Genomic DNA, 19,081 nt, shown 5'->3' with positions numbered 1-19,081 from the left:
GCTTCATCTAAGTTAAGTTTTGAAAAAGTTAATCATGTCTCATTGTAGACGCCCAATCAATTTTGGATATTATTTGAAAGATCCACTTGAAAAGGTAAATCTGGCAATTTCACTTGTTAGTTAAATTGAATGAGACGTCATATCCAGTCAATTGTGATTGTCTGGATATGTTACCGTGCTCCACGTTTGAATTTCCCCTAGAGATGTACTGGCAATTCTTCACCAGGGTGCAGAATGCTGAAATTAAACGGAAGTACAAAGGTCGGACTTCCGTCGTGCTAGCGGAGAAATTTTAAACGTGTTACGGGGGAGGGTAAAATGTTCCCTCTCTGTTAGCTTACCCGTAATGCTAAGCTATTGCTACTTGGTTCAGGAGTATCCTTCCAAGCACCAAAATAGGATCCTTTCACTTATGGAAAGGGTGGGTTTTCTAGTGACGTCTCACCTTAAACCCATTCAGCATATTCTGCTGTCGTTTATGCTGACCGGAGCGACACGGTACTTAAATACAAAATACGCATACGGTCTGCCCACACTGTCTTAGTGCGGTAGGCAAATTATTCGGCTCGGTTTACCGGACAGTTAACTTCTAATTTCTAACCTTACTCTAGAAGTTAATATTGACCGACAGAAATAGTACCGTTTGGCCTAACGGACTAAATCTGGAATTTAATCCTCACTGCTATCGACATAAGACCGGAGCTACTCTAAATAGCTTCTCTCAATGGAAAATGCACAATCACTTTGTTTATATAGCAGGCTGTTTGCACAATTGATATATAGAATTTCACAGCAAAGTCCAATTCTATCTTAGATTCCTCGCACGGGGGCTCCAAATGTATTATCAAATTGAACCAACGTGCGTTTTAGCTTGAGTCCTCACACGGGGGCACCAAATATCGTGTCTTTGGGTTACCATTAAACGGAAGATATGTTTATCAATTAGCTCCCTGTAATTATTATCACGCGATTAAACTGATTAATCGTTTAATTGTAATTAACTAGGAGATCAGGGCACCAAGGAGAATATTCAGATTACAAAGCTATAATTTTCCTAATATAACTTTCCTGTACCATAATATTCTATTCTATTATAGTATAGGCCGATTATCTTCTAGTTTCAATGGTGTATTTTACCTCTAGTCCAGTCTCATTCCAAACGTCGTAAATTGTTGTATCTGCACGAACCCAGTCTTTACTAAAATCATCCATACATCAATTGTCTTAAAATCATTTATTTACTACACTAAGTAATTAACAGAAAAACATACAAACAGTAATTATCGTCACAAAGGATTGGTATAGGAATGTGCCCTTGTGGCCTAAACAGGCAGGTCGGCCTGTTGAACAATGGATCATAAAAGGTCAGCTGTGGCAGTTACACAGAGTTCATTAATATTAACAATTGACAATTGAAGGCTCACTCATTCGGGAACAATTGCAATCAATATATATTTACGCTCATGTGTCGTCGTGATCCTTGTTCGAGAGTTCTGTTCTGTTGGGGAGTTTTGTCCGCGTTCTCGCTCTCTCTCTCGGTTAGAATGGATCTTTCAGAGCGACATTCATTAATGTCGTCATCGAATGGATGTTTCGTTGGTCTTCGCGTTCGATTATATAATTTACTTAGCTGCAGACTAATAATTAATATCAAAGACTTGTTCTTATTCTGTCGGTATCAATAGTCTAAGAGTTAACCACGTGGTATGGTTCACTTTCAGTAGAATACTTGGATGGTCAACCTATTGGCCCACTTCTCGCAATGGAGTGGGGGCCTGGTCTCAAGAAATGTAAATCCGGGGGTGTTTTATAGTGCCCATAGAACAGGCTTGTCAAATGACGCCTGGTCCTGTATGGGTCCCTGGGGGCGTGCCTATGACTGAGTTAGAATTGTATTTCTGTAACCAAATCTATCACATTACATCAGTACATAGCATCTCAATGTCTTACAAAAGCGTTATCCTTATTAATACATTCTATACAACCATTATGATGCTATTATATAAACAGTTTTATGGTAATATGGCTATATTGTCTCTTCTGAGTATCACAAAATTGTACCAAGCGGATCAGTTCGTAGCTGGATTCTTCACCAATCTTCCATACCTTCTCCAGAACACAAAATGTCGCTTGGCTCTCCAATTCTATGAGTTGGAAGAATTTCCTGTGTCTCTCTATGGGCCATGTGGCCAGAGACTCTCCTGGAATTTTTGAGTTTTTACGACCCTTTACACACAGGGTGGATTGGGGGGAAGGTAGGGGGTGGTTTTGCAGAAGGGAGGGGGTCAACTGTCCTCCCTGTACCAAAAGAGGCCAACGTCATGACAAGGGCCACCATTGTTCCTGTTCCCAAGAAAGCTAAGGTAACTGAGCTAAATGACTACCGCCCTGTAGCACTCACTTCCGTCATCATGAAGTGCTTTGAGAGACTAGTTAAGGACCATATCACCTCCACCCTACCTGACACCCTAGATCCACTCCAATTTGCTTACCGCCCTAATAGGTCCACCGACGACGCAATCGCCATCACACTGCACACTGCCCTAACCCATATGGACAAGAGGAATACCTATGTAAGAATGCTGTTCATCAATTACAGCTCAGCATTTAACACCATAGTACCCTCCAAACTCGTCATTAAGCTCGAGACCCTGGGTCTCGACCCCGCCCTGTGCAACTGGGTCCTGGACTTCCTGATGGGCCGCCCTCAGGTGGTGAGGGTAGGTAACAACATCTCCACCCCGCTGATCCTCAACACTGGGTCCCCACAAGGGTGCGTGCTCAGCCCTCTCCTGTACTCCCTGTTCACCCACGACTGCGTGGCCATGCACGCCGCCAACTCAATCATCAAGTTTGCAGACGACACTACAGTGGTAGGCTTGATTACCAACAACGACGAGACGGCCTACAGGGAGGAGGTGAGGGCCCTCGGAGTGTGGTGTCAGGAAAATAACCTCACACTCAATGTCAACAAAACAAAGGAGATGATCGTGGACTTCAGGAAACAGCAGAGGGAGCATCCCCCTATCTACATTGACGGGACAGTAGTGGAGAGGGTGGAGAGTTAAGTTCCTCAGCGTACACATAACCGTAAGGCTCTCCAGAGGGTAGTGAGGTCTGCACAACGCATCACCGGGTGCAAACTACCTGCCCGCCAGGACACCTACACCACCCGATGTCACAGGAAGGCCAAAAAGATCATCAAGGACAGCAACCACCCGAGCCACTGCCTGTTCACCCCGCTAACATCCAGAAGGCGAGGTCAGTACAGGTGCATCAAAGCAGGGACCGAGAGACTGAAAAACAGCTTCCATCTCAAGGCCATCAGACTGTTAAACAGCCACCACTAACATTGAGTGGCTGCTGCCAACATACTGACTCATCTCTATCCACTTTTAATAATGGAAAAATTTATGAAATCAAATTATCACTAGCCACTTTATATGATGTTTACATACCCTACATTACTCATCTCATATGTATATACTGTACGCTATACCATCTGGTGCATCTTGCCATCTTGATGTAACTAAATGTATCACTAGCCACTTTAAACAATGCCACTGTATATAATGTTTACATACCCTACATTACTCATCTCATATGTATATACTGTACTCTATAGCATCTACTGCATCTTGCCTATGCAGGTAGTTGTGGAATTGTTAGGTTAGATTACTTGTTAGATGATACTGCATGGTTGAAACTAGAACTAGAAGCACAAGCATTTCGCTACACTTCCATTAACATCTGCTAACCATGTGACAAATACAATTTGATTTGACGTGCAGTGAGAAGGTTTTGTGTGAAACTGAGTGGGGAAAATTACATACAGTACCAATCAAAAGTTTGGACACACCTACTCATTCAATGGTTTTAATTTAATTTTTTACTATTTTCTACATTGTAGAATAATAGTAAATCAAATAAAAATGGTATTAGTCACATGTGCTGAATACAACAGGTGTAGACCTTACAGTGAAATGTTTAGTTACGAGCCCCTAACCAACAATGCAGTTTAAAAAAATACAACATGTAACTCGTCGATTTTATTGTCCAATGATTGCACATTTGCAAGCAGAATGGAGGGAAGTGGAGGTTTATTCGATCACCTGCGAATTCTCAGAAGGCAGCTGGACCTTCGGCCCCTCTTTTTCCGCCGCCTCTTCACACAGATCACGGGGATCGGGGCCTGTTCCTGAGAAGCAGTGTATCCTCAGCAGACCAAATTACATATTTCCACTGGTTTAATGTCCATTGCTTGTGTTTCTTGGCCCAAGCAAGTCTGTTCTTCTTATCGTTGTCCTTTAGTAGTGGTTTCTTTGCAACAATTTGACCATGAAGGCCTGATTCAGGCAATCTCCTCTGAACAGTTGATGTTGAGATGTCTGTTACTTGAAATCTAAAGCATGTATTTGGGCTGCAATCTGAAGTGCAGTTAACTCTAATAAACTTATCCTCTGTAGCAGAGGTAACTGAAATTTTCCAAATTGACTGATCTTTGTCTTAAAGTAGTTTCTCTTTGCTTATTTAAGCTGTTCAAGTCTATATTATGGTAAGATCTTTTACCAAATAGGGCTATCTTCTGTATACCACACCTACCTTGTCACAACACAACTGATTGGCTCAAATGCATTAAGAAGGAAAGAAATTCCACAAATTCACTTTTAACAAGGCGCGCCTGTTAATTGAAATGCATTAAGTCAAGTCATGTTTGGGCATGTTTTTCTTTATTTTTACTATTTTCTACATTGTAGAATAATAGTGAAGACATCAACTATGATATGACACATATGGAATCATGTAGTAACCAAAAAAGTGTTAAACAAATCAAAATATATTTTAGATTTTGAGATTCTTCAAAGTAGCCACCCTTTGCCTTGACAGCTTTGCACACTTGTGGCATTCTCTCAACCAGCTTCATGAGGTAGTCACCTGGAATGCATTTCAATTAACAGGTGTGCCTTGTTAAAATTACATTTGTGGAATTTCTTTCCTTAATGCGTTTGAGCCAATCAGTTGTGTTGTGACAAGGTAGTGGTGGTATACAGAAGGTGACTCCGAACATTTGACTGGTACTGTACATATGAGATGAGTAAAGCAGTATGTAAACATTTATGTAACTAACTAGTGTTCCATTAATAAAGTGGCCAGTGATTCCTTGTCTATGTATATAGGGCTGCAGCCTCTAAGATGCAGGGTTGAGTAACCGGGTGGTAGCCGGCTAGTGATGGCTATTTAACAGTCTGATGGCCTTGAGATAGAAGCTGTTTTTCACTCTCAGTCCCAGCTTTGATGCACCTGTATTGACCTCTCCTTCTGCTAGTTAGCTAATGCTAATCCGTGCTAGCGCTGTTTGAAAGTTGAAGTTCATTCCTACACAGCCACAGTTACATTTTACTCAGTGCAATGCTAAGGTACTAAGTACACACAAAAAAAAAATCCTAAGGCTAGTTTTATCCCTAACCAGATCTAGCTTTGTCAGGCTTTACCCAAATCACTTTGCAGATCTGGGTTTGATAGCTCTAGCCTTTTCATATGACTATGCCAATGCTGCCTGTGTAGTATTCAGGCCTTACTGTAAGGTGAATTACTGAGATGTCTTTTATTGTACAATGGGGTGTGTGTGTGGGGGGTTGGGGGGGGGTGCATGAGAGAGCAGCGTGAGCTGCTGTAGATTAACTGGATTAGAGATTATACAGGAGAGCATCTGTCAGAGAGCCTCTCTCCTACCACCAGCTCTGGGCTACTGCTACCACCAGCTCTGGGCTACTGCTACCACCAGCTCTGGGCTAGCGCTATGCTACCTCTTGGAAACCTCAACTCCCTTTTTACTGTAACTGTACATCATATATATATATATATATATATATATATATATATATATATATATATATATATATATATATATATAAATAAATAAAGCCTAATGACTGTTACAAAGTGTTATATTATTGATTTGCTTTGTGTGTGGGATTCGTCCTGTTAAAGCAGTTAGTATAACACAGTATCCTGTATGAGGTATTGTCTCTGTCTCTCTCTCTGTCAGACATGTCGCGGCGCAGTATGAGGCTGGTTTTAGGGGGATACTACCACCAGTCATCAGACGATGATGAGTCCTCAGTTTCCTACAGGGAGAGCCCCGTGAGGTGTGTTTGTGTTTCATGTTTTACCGTATAGCCTAATACAGTAGGCCTGACAAAGTTGCTTTAACAAAGCCCTTTCTCTCGCTTTCTCTTTCTCTCTCAGGGTTTTTACTAAGAGGAAGACAGGTGGTCGTAAAGTGGCGGCCTCTCGTACCTCCAGCCGGGCCAACAGCGTGGCTAGCACCGCTAGCAGCAAGGGTAGTACAGTGGAGCCACCCATCAATGCTGAGGACTACATTGGTACGGTTCACACCACTTCCTGCATCCGCAGTCCTATTGACACTCACTCAGTTACTTTCATTGTCTAGGCCTATACTGTATACTCTGTACAGTATAGCTTTGTATTGCAGCTGCCTCTTTGTCTATGGTTATAGTTAGCTATTATGGCTATTCAAAACTAACCGTCTGACTCTCTCTCTTTGTCCCCGCACCCCCTGTCCTTCAGGGGTCTCAAGCTTGGTTCAGAGGAGGAAGACCTTCCAGGAACCTCCGGCCCCAGCTCCCAGCCTGAACCTGGCTCCCAGCCCCAGGGGCTTCTCGTCCTGCCAGACCGGACTGAACCAGGCCCAGAGCCATAGCAGCGCCATAGACAGCTCTGGTTACTCCTCTTCAGAGGCAAGACGTTACAGAGGATACTCTGGAGACTCCTCCTTAGGCGAACAAAGGGTTAGCGCCAGCCAGAGATCTGGCACTAACAGGACAAGTGCTAGTGCCAGCTGGAGTGAGTACTGTGTGTGTGTGTGCTAGCGTAGCATTAGCTGGTCTCTATGCTTGTAGCTTGTTTGTTAGCATTAGCTTTATCTCTGTCTCCTCCTGTAGCCCCTCCGTTTATCCCGGCCAATGTGGGGAAGGCCATTCTAATTGCCATCCTCCTCATACTCTTGACCTTCGGTGAGTGACATCACGCCACAGAATCAGACAGTCTATAGTTCTATAGAACTTCCATGAAAAGAACCAACAGCACTGTTACTTTATTGGTGCCAGCAGTACATTGTCCACAGATGACATGCCTAACCATAGTACTTACTGACAATTTAAATAACAGAAGTACAACACACACACACCCATTGTTGACGAGCAAAAATGTTCTAAATGTTTTCTGTGTAGCCTGTCCTGTATGATAATGTGCTCCTTAGTGTATTCAAGTCTATTCTACCCCTCTCTGCTAGGCTGCTGGCTCCTTGCCCCTTTGGTATGGGCCACCCTGACTTCAGCCCTGAATGCTATCACTATGACCCTGAACCGACCTGTCATCACCCCGACTCCGCCACCTGACTTCACTACGCCACCTGTCTTCACTCCGCCTGTCAAGGCTATGGTAGGATCTGATGGGACCAAATACCCGGCAATAATCTCTCTTTCTCTTGATTTGGTAGGATGCTGCATTGACGCTCTGCATGTGTACTCCTGGATTGTACAGTTAAAAGCTTGTTTGTTGAAACTCTTTCTGCAGGATGGAGCTTCGGTATTTCATTCTGATCTGGAAGCCAAGATGAACACAATCCTGGTAAGAGGGACAAAGAGAGAATGCACAAACTATACTGCATTTGGGTGAATTAATTTGGTTAACTGACTTGTGTACGTGTTCTCCCGCAGAGAGAAATAGAAATTCTTAAGAAGAAGGAACACCAGCAGAAATGTGTAACCGAGGTGAGTACTCTATAGTGCAGTATTATGTGGAATGGGGTGTCATAAGGTCCTATAACAGTCTAGTATGGAGAACAGGGTTTCAGTTATAGATGTCTGTAGTAGTGTAATAGGGAGTCCTTTTATAGGGCTCTATAATAGTGTGTTCTTTATATATATATACACACACACTACCGTTCAAAAGTGACACACACTACCATTCAAAAGTTTGGGGTCACTTAGAAATGTCCTTGTTTTTGAAAGAAAAGCAAAAAAAATGGTCCATTAAAATAACATCAAATTGATCAGAAATACAGTGTAGACATTGTTAACCTCTATGGGCTAGGTGGGACGCTAGCGTCCCCCCCGTGGTGCACTCCATCAACAGCAGGTGCATTTCAAGAGCGGCAAATTTGAATCCAAATAAATGTCAAAATTCAAATTTTTCAAACATACAACTATTTTACACCCTTTGAAAGATAAACATCTCCTTAATCTAACCACGTTTTACGATTTCAAAAAGGTTTTACGGCGAAAGCATACATTTAGAGTATGTTAGGACAGTACATTTACAAGAGTTGTGTGTAATGTTTTGTCAATTCAAAGACAGGGTCACCAAAACCATAAAACCAGCTAAAATGATGCACTAACCTTTTACAATCTCCATCAGATGACACTCCTAGGACATTATGTTAGACAATGCATGCATTTTTAGTTCTATCAAGTTCATATTTATATCCAAAAACAGCGTTTTACTATGGCATTGATGTTGAGGAAATCGTTTCCCTCCAATAATCGGCAGTCAAGTCAACACCACAAATTAAATAATTAAAATTAGAAAACATTGGTAAAATATTATATTGTCATTTAAAGAATTATAGATTTACATCTCTTGAACGCAATCAACTTGCCAGATTTAAAAATAACCTTACTGGGAAATCACACTTTGCAATAATCTGAGCACTGCGCCCAGAAAAATACGCGTTGCGATACAGACTAGACGTCATGTTGGGGAGATCTAAAATCGAAAATACTATGTAAATAATCCATTACCTTTGATTCTCTTCATCAGATGTCACTTCCAGGTATCACAGGTCCATAACGAATGTAGTTTTGTTCAAAAAAGCTCATCATTTATGTCCAAAAATCTCCGTCTTGTTAGCACATGATCTAAGCCAGCCGGACTTCTCGTCATGAACGAGGGGAAAAAATATATTTACGTTCGTTCAAACATGTCAAACGTTGTATAGCATAAATCATTAGGGCCTTTTTTAACCAGAACATGAATAATATTCAAGGTGGACGAATGCATACTCTTTTATAACGTATTGGAACGAGGGTACCCAACATGAACTCGCGCGCCAGGTGTCTAATGGGCCATCATCGTTCCATGGCTCTTGTTCGGTCAGATCTCCCTCCAGAAGACTCAAAACACTTTGTAAAGGCTGGTGACATCTAGTGGAAGCAATAGGAAGTGCCAAAATATTCCTCAGCCCCTGTGTTTTTCAATGGGATAGGTTTAAATGTAATACAACACATCAGGTATCCACTTCCTGTCAGAAAATGTCTCAGGGTTTTGCCTGCCAAATGAGTTCTGTTATACTCACAGACACCATTCAAACAGTTTTAGAAACTTTAGAGTGTTTTCTATCCATATATAATAAGTATATGCATATTCTAGTTACTGCGTAGGATTAGTAACCAGATTAAATCGGGTACATTTTTTTTATCCAGCCGTGCAAATACTGCCCCCTAGCCCTAACAGGTTAATGTTGTAAATAACTATTGTAGCTGGAAACGGCTGATTTTTAATGGAATATCTTCAGAGGCCCATTATCAGCAACCATCACTTCTGTGTTTGAATGGCACGATGTGTTAGCTGTTAGCAGTTGTTATTCTTCAATAACACAAACCCAAAAGCAAATCGGGGAGAAAAATGTATTTATTTGAAAAGGACAAATCATAGATGCTATGCTGGGAGGTAGATGTTCATTCCCCCTGTTGTCCTCAGCTTTTCTCCACAGAACAAATAACAGGATGTCATTTATAACCCTCCAACCTAGCCTGGGGTTGACCAATCAGAAGTCCTTGCAGTACAACTGGGCCAATGGCCAAATAACAAGTATCCTGCTCCAGACTCAATGTACAGAACGTAGCTCTGAGTTCAGGACTGACAATCCACAGATTCTGAACAGCTGTTGAACTGAAAACCAACTCCTATTTACATTGACAATTCCCTATTGACCATAGTACTCTATTTAGTTTAGTACTCTCGTCCTCATCCTCTGCGTTGTTTTATCTTCAAAATATTCTTAAATAGCTAATCTAAGTATCATTTAAAAGGCTAATTGATCATTAGAAAACTATTTTGCAGTTATGTTGGCACAGCTGAAAACTGTAGTACTGATTAAAGAAGCAATAAAAATGGCCTTCTGTAGACTAGTTGAGGACCTGGAGCATCAGCATTTGTGGGTTCAATTACAGGCTCAAAATGGCCAGAAACAAAGAACTAACTTCTGAAATTCGTCAGTCTATTCATGTTCTGAGAAATTAAGGCTATTCCATTTGTGAAATTGCCAAGAAACTGAAGATCTCGTACAACGCTGTGTACTACTCCCTTCACAGAACAGTGCAAACTGGCTCTAACCAGAATAAAAAGAGGAGTTGGAGGCCCCGATGCACAACTAAGCAAGAGGACGAGTGCATTTGAGTGTCTAGTTTGAGAAACAGACGCCTCACAAGTCCTCAACTGCCAGCTTCATTAAATAGTACCTGCAAAATACCCGTCTTAATGTTAACAGTGGCTACTCCGGGATGCTGGCCTTCTAGGCTTTGCTGGTGACACTGTCTGTGATATATTTAGAATTCAAGGCACACATAACCAGCATGGCTACCACAGCATTCTTCAGCGATACGCCATCCCATCTGGTTTGCGCTTAGTGGGAGTATCATTTATTTTTCAACAGGACAATGACCCAACACACCTCCAGGCTGTGTAAGGGCTATTTGACCAAGAAGGAGAGCTGCATCAGATGACTTGGCCTCCACAATCACCTGACCTCAACCCAATTGAGTTTGTTTGGGATGAGTTGGACCGCGGATTGAAGGAAAAGCAGACATTTTTTTTTATTTAACCTTTATTTAACTAGGCAAGTCAGTTAAGAGTAAATTCTTATTTACAATGACGGCCAAACCCGGACGACTCTGAGTTAATTGTGCGCCGCCCTATAGGACTCCCAATCATGGCTGGATGTGATGCAGTCTGGATTCGAACCAGGGACCATCCTGTCTCTTGCACTGAGATACAGTGCCTTAGATCTCTGCGCCACTCGGGAGCACAGCATATGTGGCAACTCCTTCAAAACTGTTGGAAAAGTATTCCAGGGAAGCTGGTTGAGAGAATGCCAAGAGTCAAGGCAAAGGGTGGCTACTTCGAATCTAAAATGTAAAATATATTTTGATTTCTTTAACACTTTTTTTTTTTGGTTACTACATGATTCCATGTGTTATTTCATAGTTTTGATGTCTTCACTATTATTCTACAATGTAGAAAATAGTAAAAATAAAGAAAAACCCTGGAATGAGTAGGTGTGTCCAAATTTTTGTCTGTCTCTGTCTCTGTCTGTCTGGTTCTATAGAATTGTTGTATATTTACGTATATGGTTGAGATGTAGTCTTTGTGCTCGTCTATCCCAACAGATGGTAGAGAGACTGCAGACAGACTTGGCAGACGTGAGAACAGACATGAGGGACGTGAGAGTGAGAGTGGACAGGTGAGTGTGTGGCCGGCCCAATCCAGAACCTGCCCCCTTGCTTCTGCCCCTAGCCCCTACCTCCTAGCATCTACCTCCTGTCCTTAGCCCTAGCTCCTGTCCCATGCTCCCTAGGCACTTGGGAAGATTTGAAAGGAGTGAAAACATACTCCCATGCTTTTTCTGTTAACCAATCTAATGTCCCAACCTTGTTTGCAAAACAAACTTTGGATTTAAGACAATCTTGACTTGGCCTTTAAAATGTTTTGTGAGTTTGCTGTCTCAGGGGGTTGAAGATAAATATCTGTTTCTCACTGGACAATTAAGTTCTATTTTTTTCTATTGTAGTGTGAATCCGCTGGATTGGGAGCATCGTTTGAGCCAGCAGACAGCCGGCTTCACCAGTCAGGTGGGCGAGCTGAAGGACCAACACACACACGTCAGGCAGAGAGTCGCTGCCCTGGAGGACCAGAGTGCCACGGTAATGTACACAAAACACGCAAACTCAAGTCAAATTTGTAGCACTGAACTTTTACACTTTCTTAAGGTGGTTCTGCATAAGAGATGGTGCTAAATAAACTAAAATATGAATGGCTGAGTCCAAAATGGCACCCAATTCCCTACATAGTGCACTACATTTCCCATTTTAGTCATTTAGCAGACGCACTCCTCCAGAGCGACTTACAATTACTTTTGACCAGAGCCCTATGGTAGTGGGAATGGGGTGCCATTTGGGACAGAGTAAATGATGAGCCTTCCTAACGTAGTGGATGTGGTCTCTCTGTGTTGTGTAGCTGGGGAAGCAGGTCTACTCTGTTCAGAACCAGCCTCCTCCAGCTCCCAACCCCACCACAGCCAACACACACCTGACCCCTGAGCTCGAAGAGGCCATGGCAAAATGGCTGCATGAGAATGTGCCCCAGAATGAGCCACAGATGGTGAAAGAGGTTGTGAAGAACTGCAGTCCCCTATTGGCTGACAGGATGCCAGACTTTGCGTTGGAGTCCCAAGGTGCCAGTGTTGTGAGCACGCGGTGTTCTGAGACGTACCGTACACGCTCGGCATGCGTGTCCTTCCTGGGTATACCCCTCTGGTACCCCTCTGAGAACCCCCGCACTGTTATCCAGGGCCAGGCGGTGCAAGCTGGGAAGTGCTGGGCGTTCCACGGAGCGCAGGGCACCCTGGTCATCGCCCTGTCTCATCCTGCCCACATCACCCACGTCACCATGGAGCACCTGCCGGTCTCCAATGCGCCCACCGGACGCATCGACAGTGCGCCAAAGGCCTTCGCTGTCTACGTGAGTCATCTGTGACCTCTAGCCCTTCCCTGACACTCTATTCAGTGCACAACTTTTGCCCAGAGCCACATCTACATAATCTACTGTTGAAGATTTCCTACAGAGATGTTTAGAGCAGTATGGTGAATATCTTTAATGCTGATGACTCATTTGTCTTTAAAAATCGGTCTCATCTCTTTCTCTCTCTGTGCAGGGTATGTCCACTGAGACAGAAGATGGCACCTGGCTGGGAACCTTCACTTATGACCAGCACGGAGGGGCAATCCAGACCTTCCAACTGCCTGTGAGTCCCATCATTTAAACTTTGCCTCGGTTGTATTCATTAGTACACACCGTTTCAAAATGAGTGTTTCTTATTGGACAAGTTCAGGTAGTCCCTCCCTCTTTCAGTTTTTCTTCCATTTGGTGCCTAGTGAATACGACCTCCGGTTAGGATTACTAGGTTATTTTTGGGGGGCGTGAGACATTAGTCGGGCTCAATGTTTATGCAACAGCCTATAGCTGAAATAAGCCTGGAATAGAACTGGACCAGGACCATAGAACGAAGTTCTAACTACCTAGCTAGTAGCTACTGTTGACCCTAATGCAATATCCATTCAGTCATCAGTTGTGTTGCTTGTTCTAACCCTTTACCCTTCCTGTTCTCTGTCAGAACCCTACCAGGGCCATCTATTATTACGTGGAGCTGCGCGTTCTGAGTAACTGGGGTCACCTGGAGTACACATGCGTGTACCGCTTCCGTGTGCACGGACACATGGCCTCCTCCTCCAAGTGAGAGGCGTTCACCGTCCACCCCAACCGCAGACCTCCAAGGCTTCGCTTTCATATCAGAGCAACATTCTTTTTGCATCTCAACATTATGACGGACCATTCTAAATAAATGTCTTTATTTGGCGTAATCAGGATGGCTTCCTAAACTGGCTTCTGCTAGGTGTGAGGTCAGAGGTCAGCAGGGGTTAAAGTTACAATTTGCAGTTTAATTTCTGGAAGAGGTATTGACCTGGCTAATAGGAGTGTGGGGATGGGTTTTTGAGAGTGTCAAATTGAACTGTTTGTCTGCGTGTATGCTTTTGAGCATCGATTATTTGTTTGCATTTTAACGCCCGGCCACAGCGGACAAAGATTTCAGATTGTACTTTGAATGTGTGTTTATGACAATCCCTCCTGTGTTACTGGGCTCTTATTTTGTTTAATTTCATCTGTGTCTTACAATTATATACAAAGGTTTAATTATGGTTAAAAAGAACGTTTTTGGATGTATATTTTGCAAGTATCAAGATGTATTGTTCATGTATTTTATTAGTCCGATAAGAATTTAATGTAATATGCTTGTAAATGATTTTTCTGTTGGTCTGAATGGTTAAGTCTCGACGCACCTTGCCAATAAGCTTCCTAATACAGGATGAACTATATGATTGTAGATGCTTTCTACTTTGCATTTGGTAAGGTACTGGTGTTTCAATGTCCTTTTAATAATAGAGAGAAATAGACAGGCGCACACTGAGGTTGCAACGTTGTTTAATTTTTTAAACCCCTTTTCCTTCCTAATTTTATGGTATCTAATTGGTAGTTACCGTCTTGTCTCATCGCTGCAACCTCCGTACAGACTCGGGCGAGGCGAAGGTCGAGAGCCGTGCGTCCTCTGAAACACAACCCAATCACGCCACACTGCTTCTTGACACAATGCCCACTTAACCCGGAAGTCAGCCGCACCAATGTGTTGGATGGAACACCGTACACCTGGCAACCGTGTCAGCGTGCATGCGCCTGGCCCGCCACAGTAGTCGCTAGTGCGCGATGGGACGAGGACATCCCTGCTGGCCAAACCCTTCCCTAACCCGGATGACGCTGGGCCAATTGTGCGCCGCTCCATGGGTCTCCCAGTCGGGCTGGCTGCGACAGAGCCTGGATTCTAACCTAGAATCTCTGATCAAAATTGGTACAAAGACAAATCAAGACTTAAAATAAAACAAAAATAAATGCTGCTGTATTTTTGAGTTCAGACAATACGTTCCAGGCCTCCCGAGTGGCACAGTGGTCTAAGGCACTGCATCACAGTGGTCTAAGGCACTGCGGCACAGTGGTCTAAGGCACTGCATCACAGTGGTCTAAGGCACTGCATCACAGTGGTCTAAGGCACTGCATCACAGTGGTCTAAGGCACTGCATCACAGTGCTAGCTGTGCCACTCAGGAGGCCTGGAACGGATTGTCTGAACTCAAAAATACAGCAGCATTTATTTTTGTTTTGTCTTTTTACCAATTTTGATCAGTTTAATAGTGTATGCACGTTTTAACATTTTTTTCAAATGCAAGGTACAAATCATAAAAAATAAATACATCATTTCTCTGACCAATTTTACTGCAATACTTGAATAACTTTCACCTCAAAGCAATGTCCATTGCAATGATGTCTAAATGTCAGGCTTTTCTACTTCTAAACCTTGTACTTTTTTCTAGTGTTTGATGAAAATAATCAGGAACTTTTTTTTTCATGTTTTAAATCATTATGTTTACAATTACAGTATTATGTGCAGCGGTGGTAGCTACAGACTAACAAAAGACTGATCACAAAAAGGACCTATACGGTATGATTAGCTCTCAATAGCATTTTTTTGAGGTATTATGTTTTTCTGATGTTACGGCAGTGAAACATCATACTTAACGCTGGGTCAATTTTAAGTTTGTCCAAATACAACAGAATATAAGTAAATAATTTCTCCATAGGAATGCAGTTCTATACCTGAAATGACTGGCTATGTATCCACCTCATTTTCGAATGCTTTTAAAACACGGAAGCCAAATGTGGAAAATATGGTTACAACTTCCTTCATGCTAGCGCATTATCATAATTCATATATACAGTACCATTCAAAAGTTTGGCGACACCTACTCATTGAAGGATTTTTCTTTATTTTTACTATTTTCTACGTTGTAGAATAATAGTGAAGACATCAAAACTATGAAATAACACATGGAATCATGCAGTAACCAAAAAAGTGATAAACATATCAAAATATATTTGAGTTTCTTCAAAGTAGACACTCTTTGCCTTGATAACAGCTTTGCACACTCTTGGCATTCTCTCAACCAGCTTCACCTGGAATGCTTTTCCAATAGTCTTATAGGAGTTCCCACATATGCTGAGCACTTGTTGGCTGCTTTTCCTTCACTCGGGGCGACGGGTAGCCTAGTGGTTAGAGTGTTGGGCCAGTAGCCAAAAGGTTTGCGTGATCGAATCCCTGAGCTGACAAGGCAAAAATCTGTCGTTCTTCCCCTGAACAAGGCAGTTAACCCACTGTCCCTAGGCCGTCATTGTAAATAAGAATTTGTTCTTATATTGGCACGAAATGGGATAAAACATTTTGAAACAGGAAGGTAGTACCTGAAGTTGTTTTAAGAATTCAGAATTGTTTTGTGTTGCAAAATTGTTGCTACATTGTACCCAACTGAATATGGCACAGGTGAACATAATGCTCATGATATTGGTTTGTATTTATTTAACCATGTGCATATCAAACATAATTGAATGAAGGACATTGTGTTATTTATGAGTTTTTCAAATACTCAGTGGTCTATATATATTTATTTGCTATGGATCAGGTCATTGATAATGCATCAATATTGTACCATGTAATTAATGTAAGGTAACATAAAATGACTGCAGAAGTCTTCCCTTGGACTGTTATATCCAAGTCCAGGCACTCGTGTGGGTTTGAAAGTTAAAAAATACTTTAATTTATGGGCTACACCATTATTAAAATCGTATCGGCTTACTGCGTCTGATACAAAATGGAGGAGATGCAGTTATATAGCCTTGACTCACTTTGTATCAGACACCCTGATGAAGGCCTAAGCCGATACGCATTAGTGTGTTTTAATAATGTTGTAGCCCATTAATGAAAGGCTTCCTAACTTTCAAACCCACCAGGTTCCTTGACTTTGATTGTTTATGCCACTTATCACTTATTTGATGTTATAATTTTCCCATATGCTTTTCAATTCATATTCCCCTCAAAGAGCACCTGTGGTTGTTTTGGAATACCTGAAGCGCTTCTGCTACGGCTTTTCTTTCTTTAAGGTGTTATAGACATGAGTGATAAATAAAACTTCTCAACCCTGTTGCTTTTATCAACTGATTATTTTAACTCAAATTGCTCAGCAATGCTTTAAAGTAAAGCTACAGTGGCTTCAGAAAGTAGTCATACCTCTTGCCTTATTCAACATTTTGTTGTGTTACAGCCTGAATTCAAAATGGATTAAAATAAGTTTCAACCATTTACCCACAATACCCCATATTGACAAAGTGAAAACTTGTTTTTAGGAATTTTTGCACATGTCTCATTTACAGAAGTATAAGAATATTTTGAAGATAAATACACAACGCAGAGACAGAGGTCGAGAGGTCAAGAGTACTAAAAGTCAATACGGAAATATCAATGGAAATCGTTGGTTTTCAGTTCAACATCTGTTAGGAATGCCAGTCCTGAACTCATAGCTATGTGTGGCACGCTCTCATTGGTCCAGCCAGAAATAGGATATTTGTTATTTGGTCACTGGCACAGTTTTATTGCAAGGAATTCTAATTGTCAACCAAGTCAACCACAGGCTAGGGATGGGTTATAAAGTACATCCTGTCCTTTTGTTTTGTGGAGAGAATCACAGGGGAAAGGGGCGCATGAACATCAACCATCAACCGCCCCGCATGATTTGTTCTCTCTGAATAAACCTATTATCTGTGAGCTGCTCTGACAGCTGGTGCTTAAAGCTAGAGAGGGAGATATGAGTCTCCAGCTTCAGTGATTTTTTGCAGTTCGTTCCAGTCATTGGCAGCAGAGAACTGGAAGGAAAGGCGGCCGAAGGAGGAATTGGCTTTGGGGGTGACCAGTGAAATATACCTGCTGGAGCGCCTGCTACGGGTGGGTGCTGCTATGGTGACCAGTGAGCTGAGATATGGCGGGGCTTTACCTAGGAAAGACTTATAGATCACCTGGCGCCAGTGGGTTTGGCGACGAATATGTAGCGAGGGCCAGCCAACGACAGCATACAGGTCGCAGTGGTGGGTAGTATATGGGGCTTTGGTGACAAAACAGATGGCACTGTGATAGACTGCATCCAATTTGCTGAGTGGAGTTTTGGAGGCTATTTTGTAAATGACATCGCTGAAGTCAAGGATCGGTAGGATAGTCAGTTTTACTAGGGTATGCTTGGCAGCATGAGTGAAGGATGCTTTGTTGCGAAATAGGAAGCTGATTCTAGATTTCATTTTGGATTGGAGATGCTTAATGTGAGTCTGGAAGGAGAGTTTTCAGTCTAACCAGACACCTAGGTATTTGTAGTTGTCCACATATACACAGACAGTTAGGAAAGCAAAGGCTAGCTTTTTCAAACAGAAATTTGCATCCTGTAGAACTAATTCCAAAATTGATTGGTTCCTAACTTCCCTGAAAAGTTGCATATCACGGGGGCTATTCGATGCTAATGCAGTACGCCACAGGATGTTTTTGTGCTGGTTAAGGGCAGTCAGGTCTGGAGTGAACCAAGGGCTATATCTGTTCCTGGTTCTACATTTTTTGAATGGGGCATGCTTATTTAAGATGGTGAGGAAAGCACTTTTAAAGAATAACCAGGCATCCTCTACTGACAAAATTAGGTCAATATCCTTCCAGGATACACGGGCCAGGTCGATTAGAAAGGCCTGCTCGCTGAAGTGTTTTAGGGAGCGTTTGACAGTGATGAGGCGTGGTCGCTTGACTGCAGACCTATTACGGATGCAGGCAATGAGGCAGTGATCGCTGAGATCCTGGTTGAAAACAGCAGAGGTGTATTTGGAGAGCAGGTTGGTTAGGATGATATCTATGAGGGTGCCCGTGTTTACGGATTTGGGGTTGTACCTGGTGGGTTCATTGATAATTTGAGTGAGATTGAGAGCATCAAGCTTAGATTGTAGGATGGCCGGGGTGTTAAGCATGTCCCAGTTTAGGTCACCTAACAGCACGAGCTCTGAAGATAGATGGGGGGCAATCAATTCGCATATGGTGTCCAGGGCACAGCTGAGGGCAGAAGGTGGTCTATAACAAGCGGCAACGGTAAGAGACTTGTTTCTGGAGAGGTGGATTTTTAGGGCTCCGGGCAGCCGAGCGGAAATGGAGGAAAACTCGCCTCCCTGCGGACCTGGCATCCTTTCACTCCCTCCTCTCTACATTTTCCTCTTCTGTCTCTGCTGCTAAAGCCACTTTCTACCACTCTAAACTCCAAGCA

General features: G+C 42.6%; 1 protein-coding gene across 2 annotated transcripts in view; it reads left to right on the top strand.

Annotated features, from left to right (window-relative positions):
* LOC106574035 (SUN domain-containing protein 2) overlaps positions 1-16,942 on the top strand; it is a 29,664-nt gene extending 12,722 nt beyond the window's left edge. For both annotated transcript variants that reach the window (XM_014149549.2, XM_014149548.2), the window contains exons 2-13: positions 6,050-6,149; positions 6,250-6,386; positions 6,592-6,867; positions 6,966-7,037; positions 7,316-7,464; positions 7,600-7,653; positions 7,743-7,796; positions 11,472-11,545; positions 11,873-12,005; positions 12,319-12,822; positions 13,016-13,105; positions 13,475-16,942. In XM_014149549.2, the coding sequence (XP_014005024.1) occupies positions 6,052-6,149; positions 6,250-6,386; positions 6,592-6,867; positions 6,966-7,037; positions 7,316-7,464; positions 7,600-7,653; positions 7,743-7,796; positions 11,472-11,545; positions 11,873-12,005; positions 12,319-12,822; positions 13,016-13,105; positions 13,475-13,597 (1,764 nt within the window). In that variant the 5' untranslated portion in view covers positions 6,050-6,051 and the 3' untranslated portion in view covers positions 13,598-16,942. The remainder of the gene's footprint in view (positions 1-6,049; positions 6,150-6,249; positions 6,387-6,591; positions 6,868-6,965; positions 7,038-7,315; positions 7,465-7,599; positions 7,654-7,742; positions 7,797-11,471; positions 11,546-11,872; positions 12,006-12,318; positions 12,823-13,015; positions 13,106-13,474) is intronic.
* Positions 16,943-19,081: the final 2,139 nt, after the last annotated feature.

This window comes from Salmo salar, chromosome ssa16 (assembly GCF_905237065.1).
Source record: "Salmo salar chromosome ssa16, Ssal_v3.1, whole genome shotgun sequence".
In the NCBI taxonomy this organism is placed as follows: domain Eukaryota; kingdom Metazoa; phylum Chordata; class Actinopteri; order Salmoniformes; family Salmonidae; genus Salmo; species Salmo salar.
Note: the sequence above shows the minus strand (reverse complement) of the source record. Positions and strands in the feature narration are given on the sequence as shown.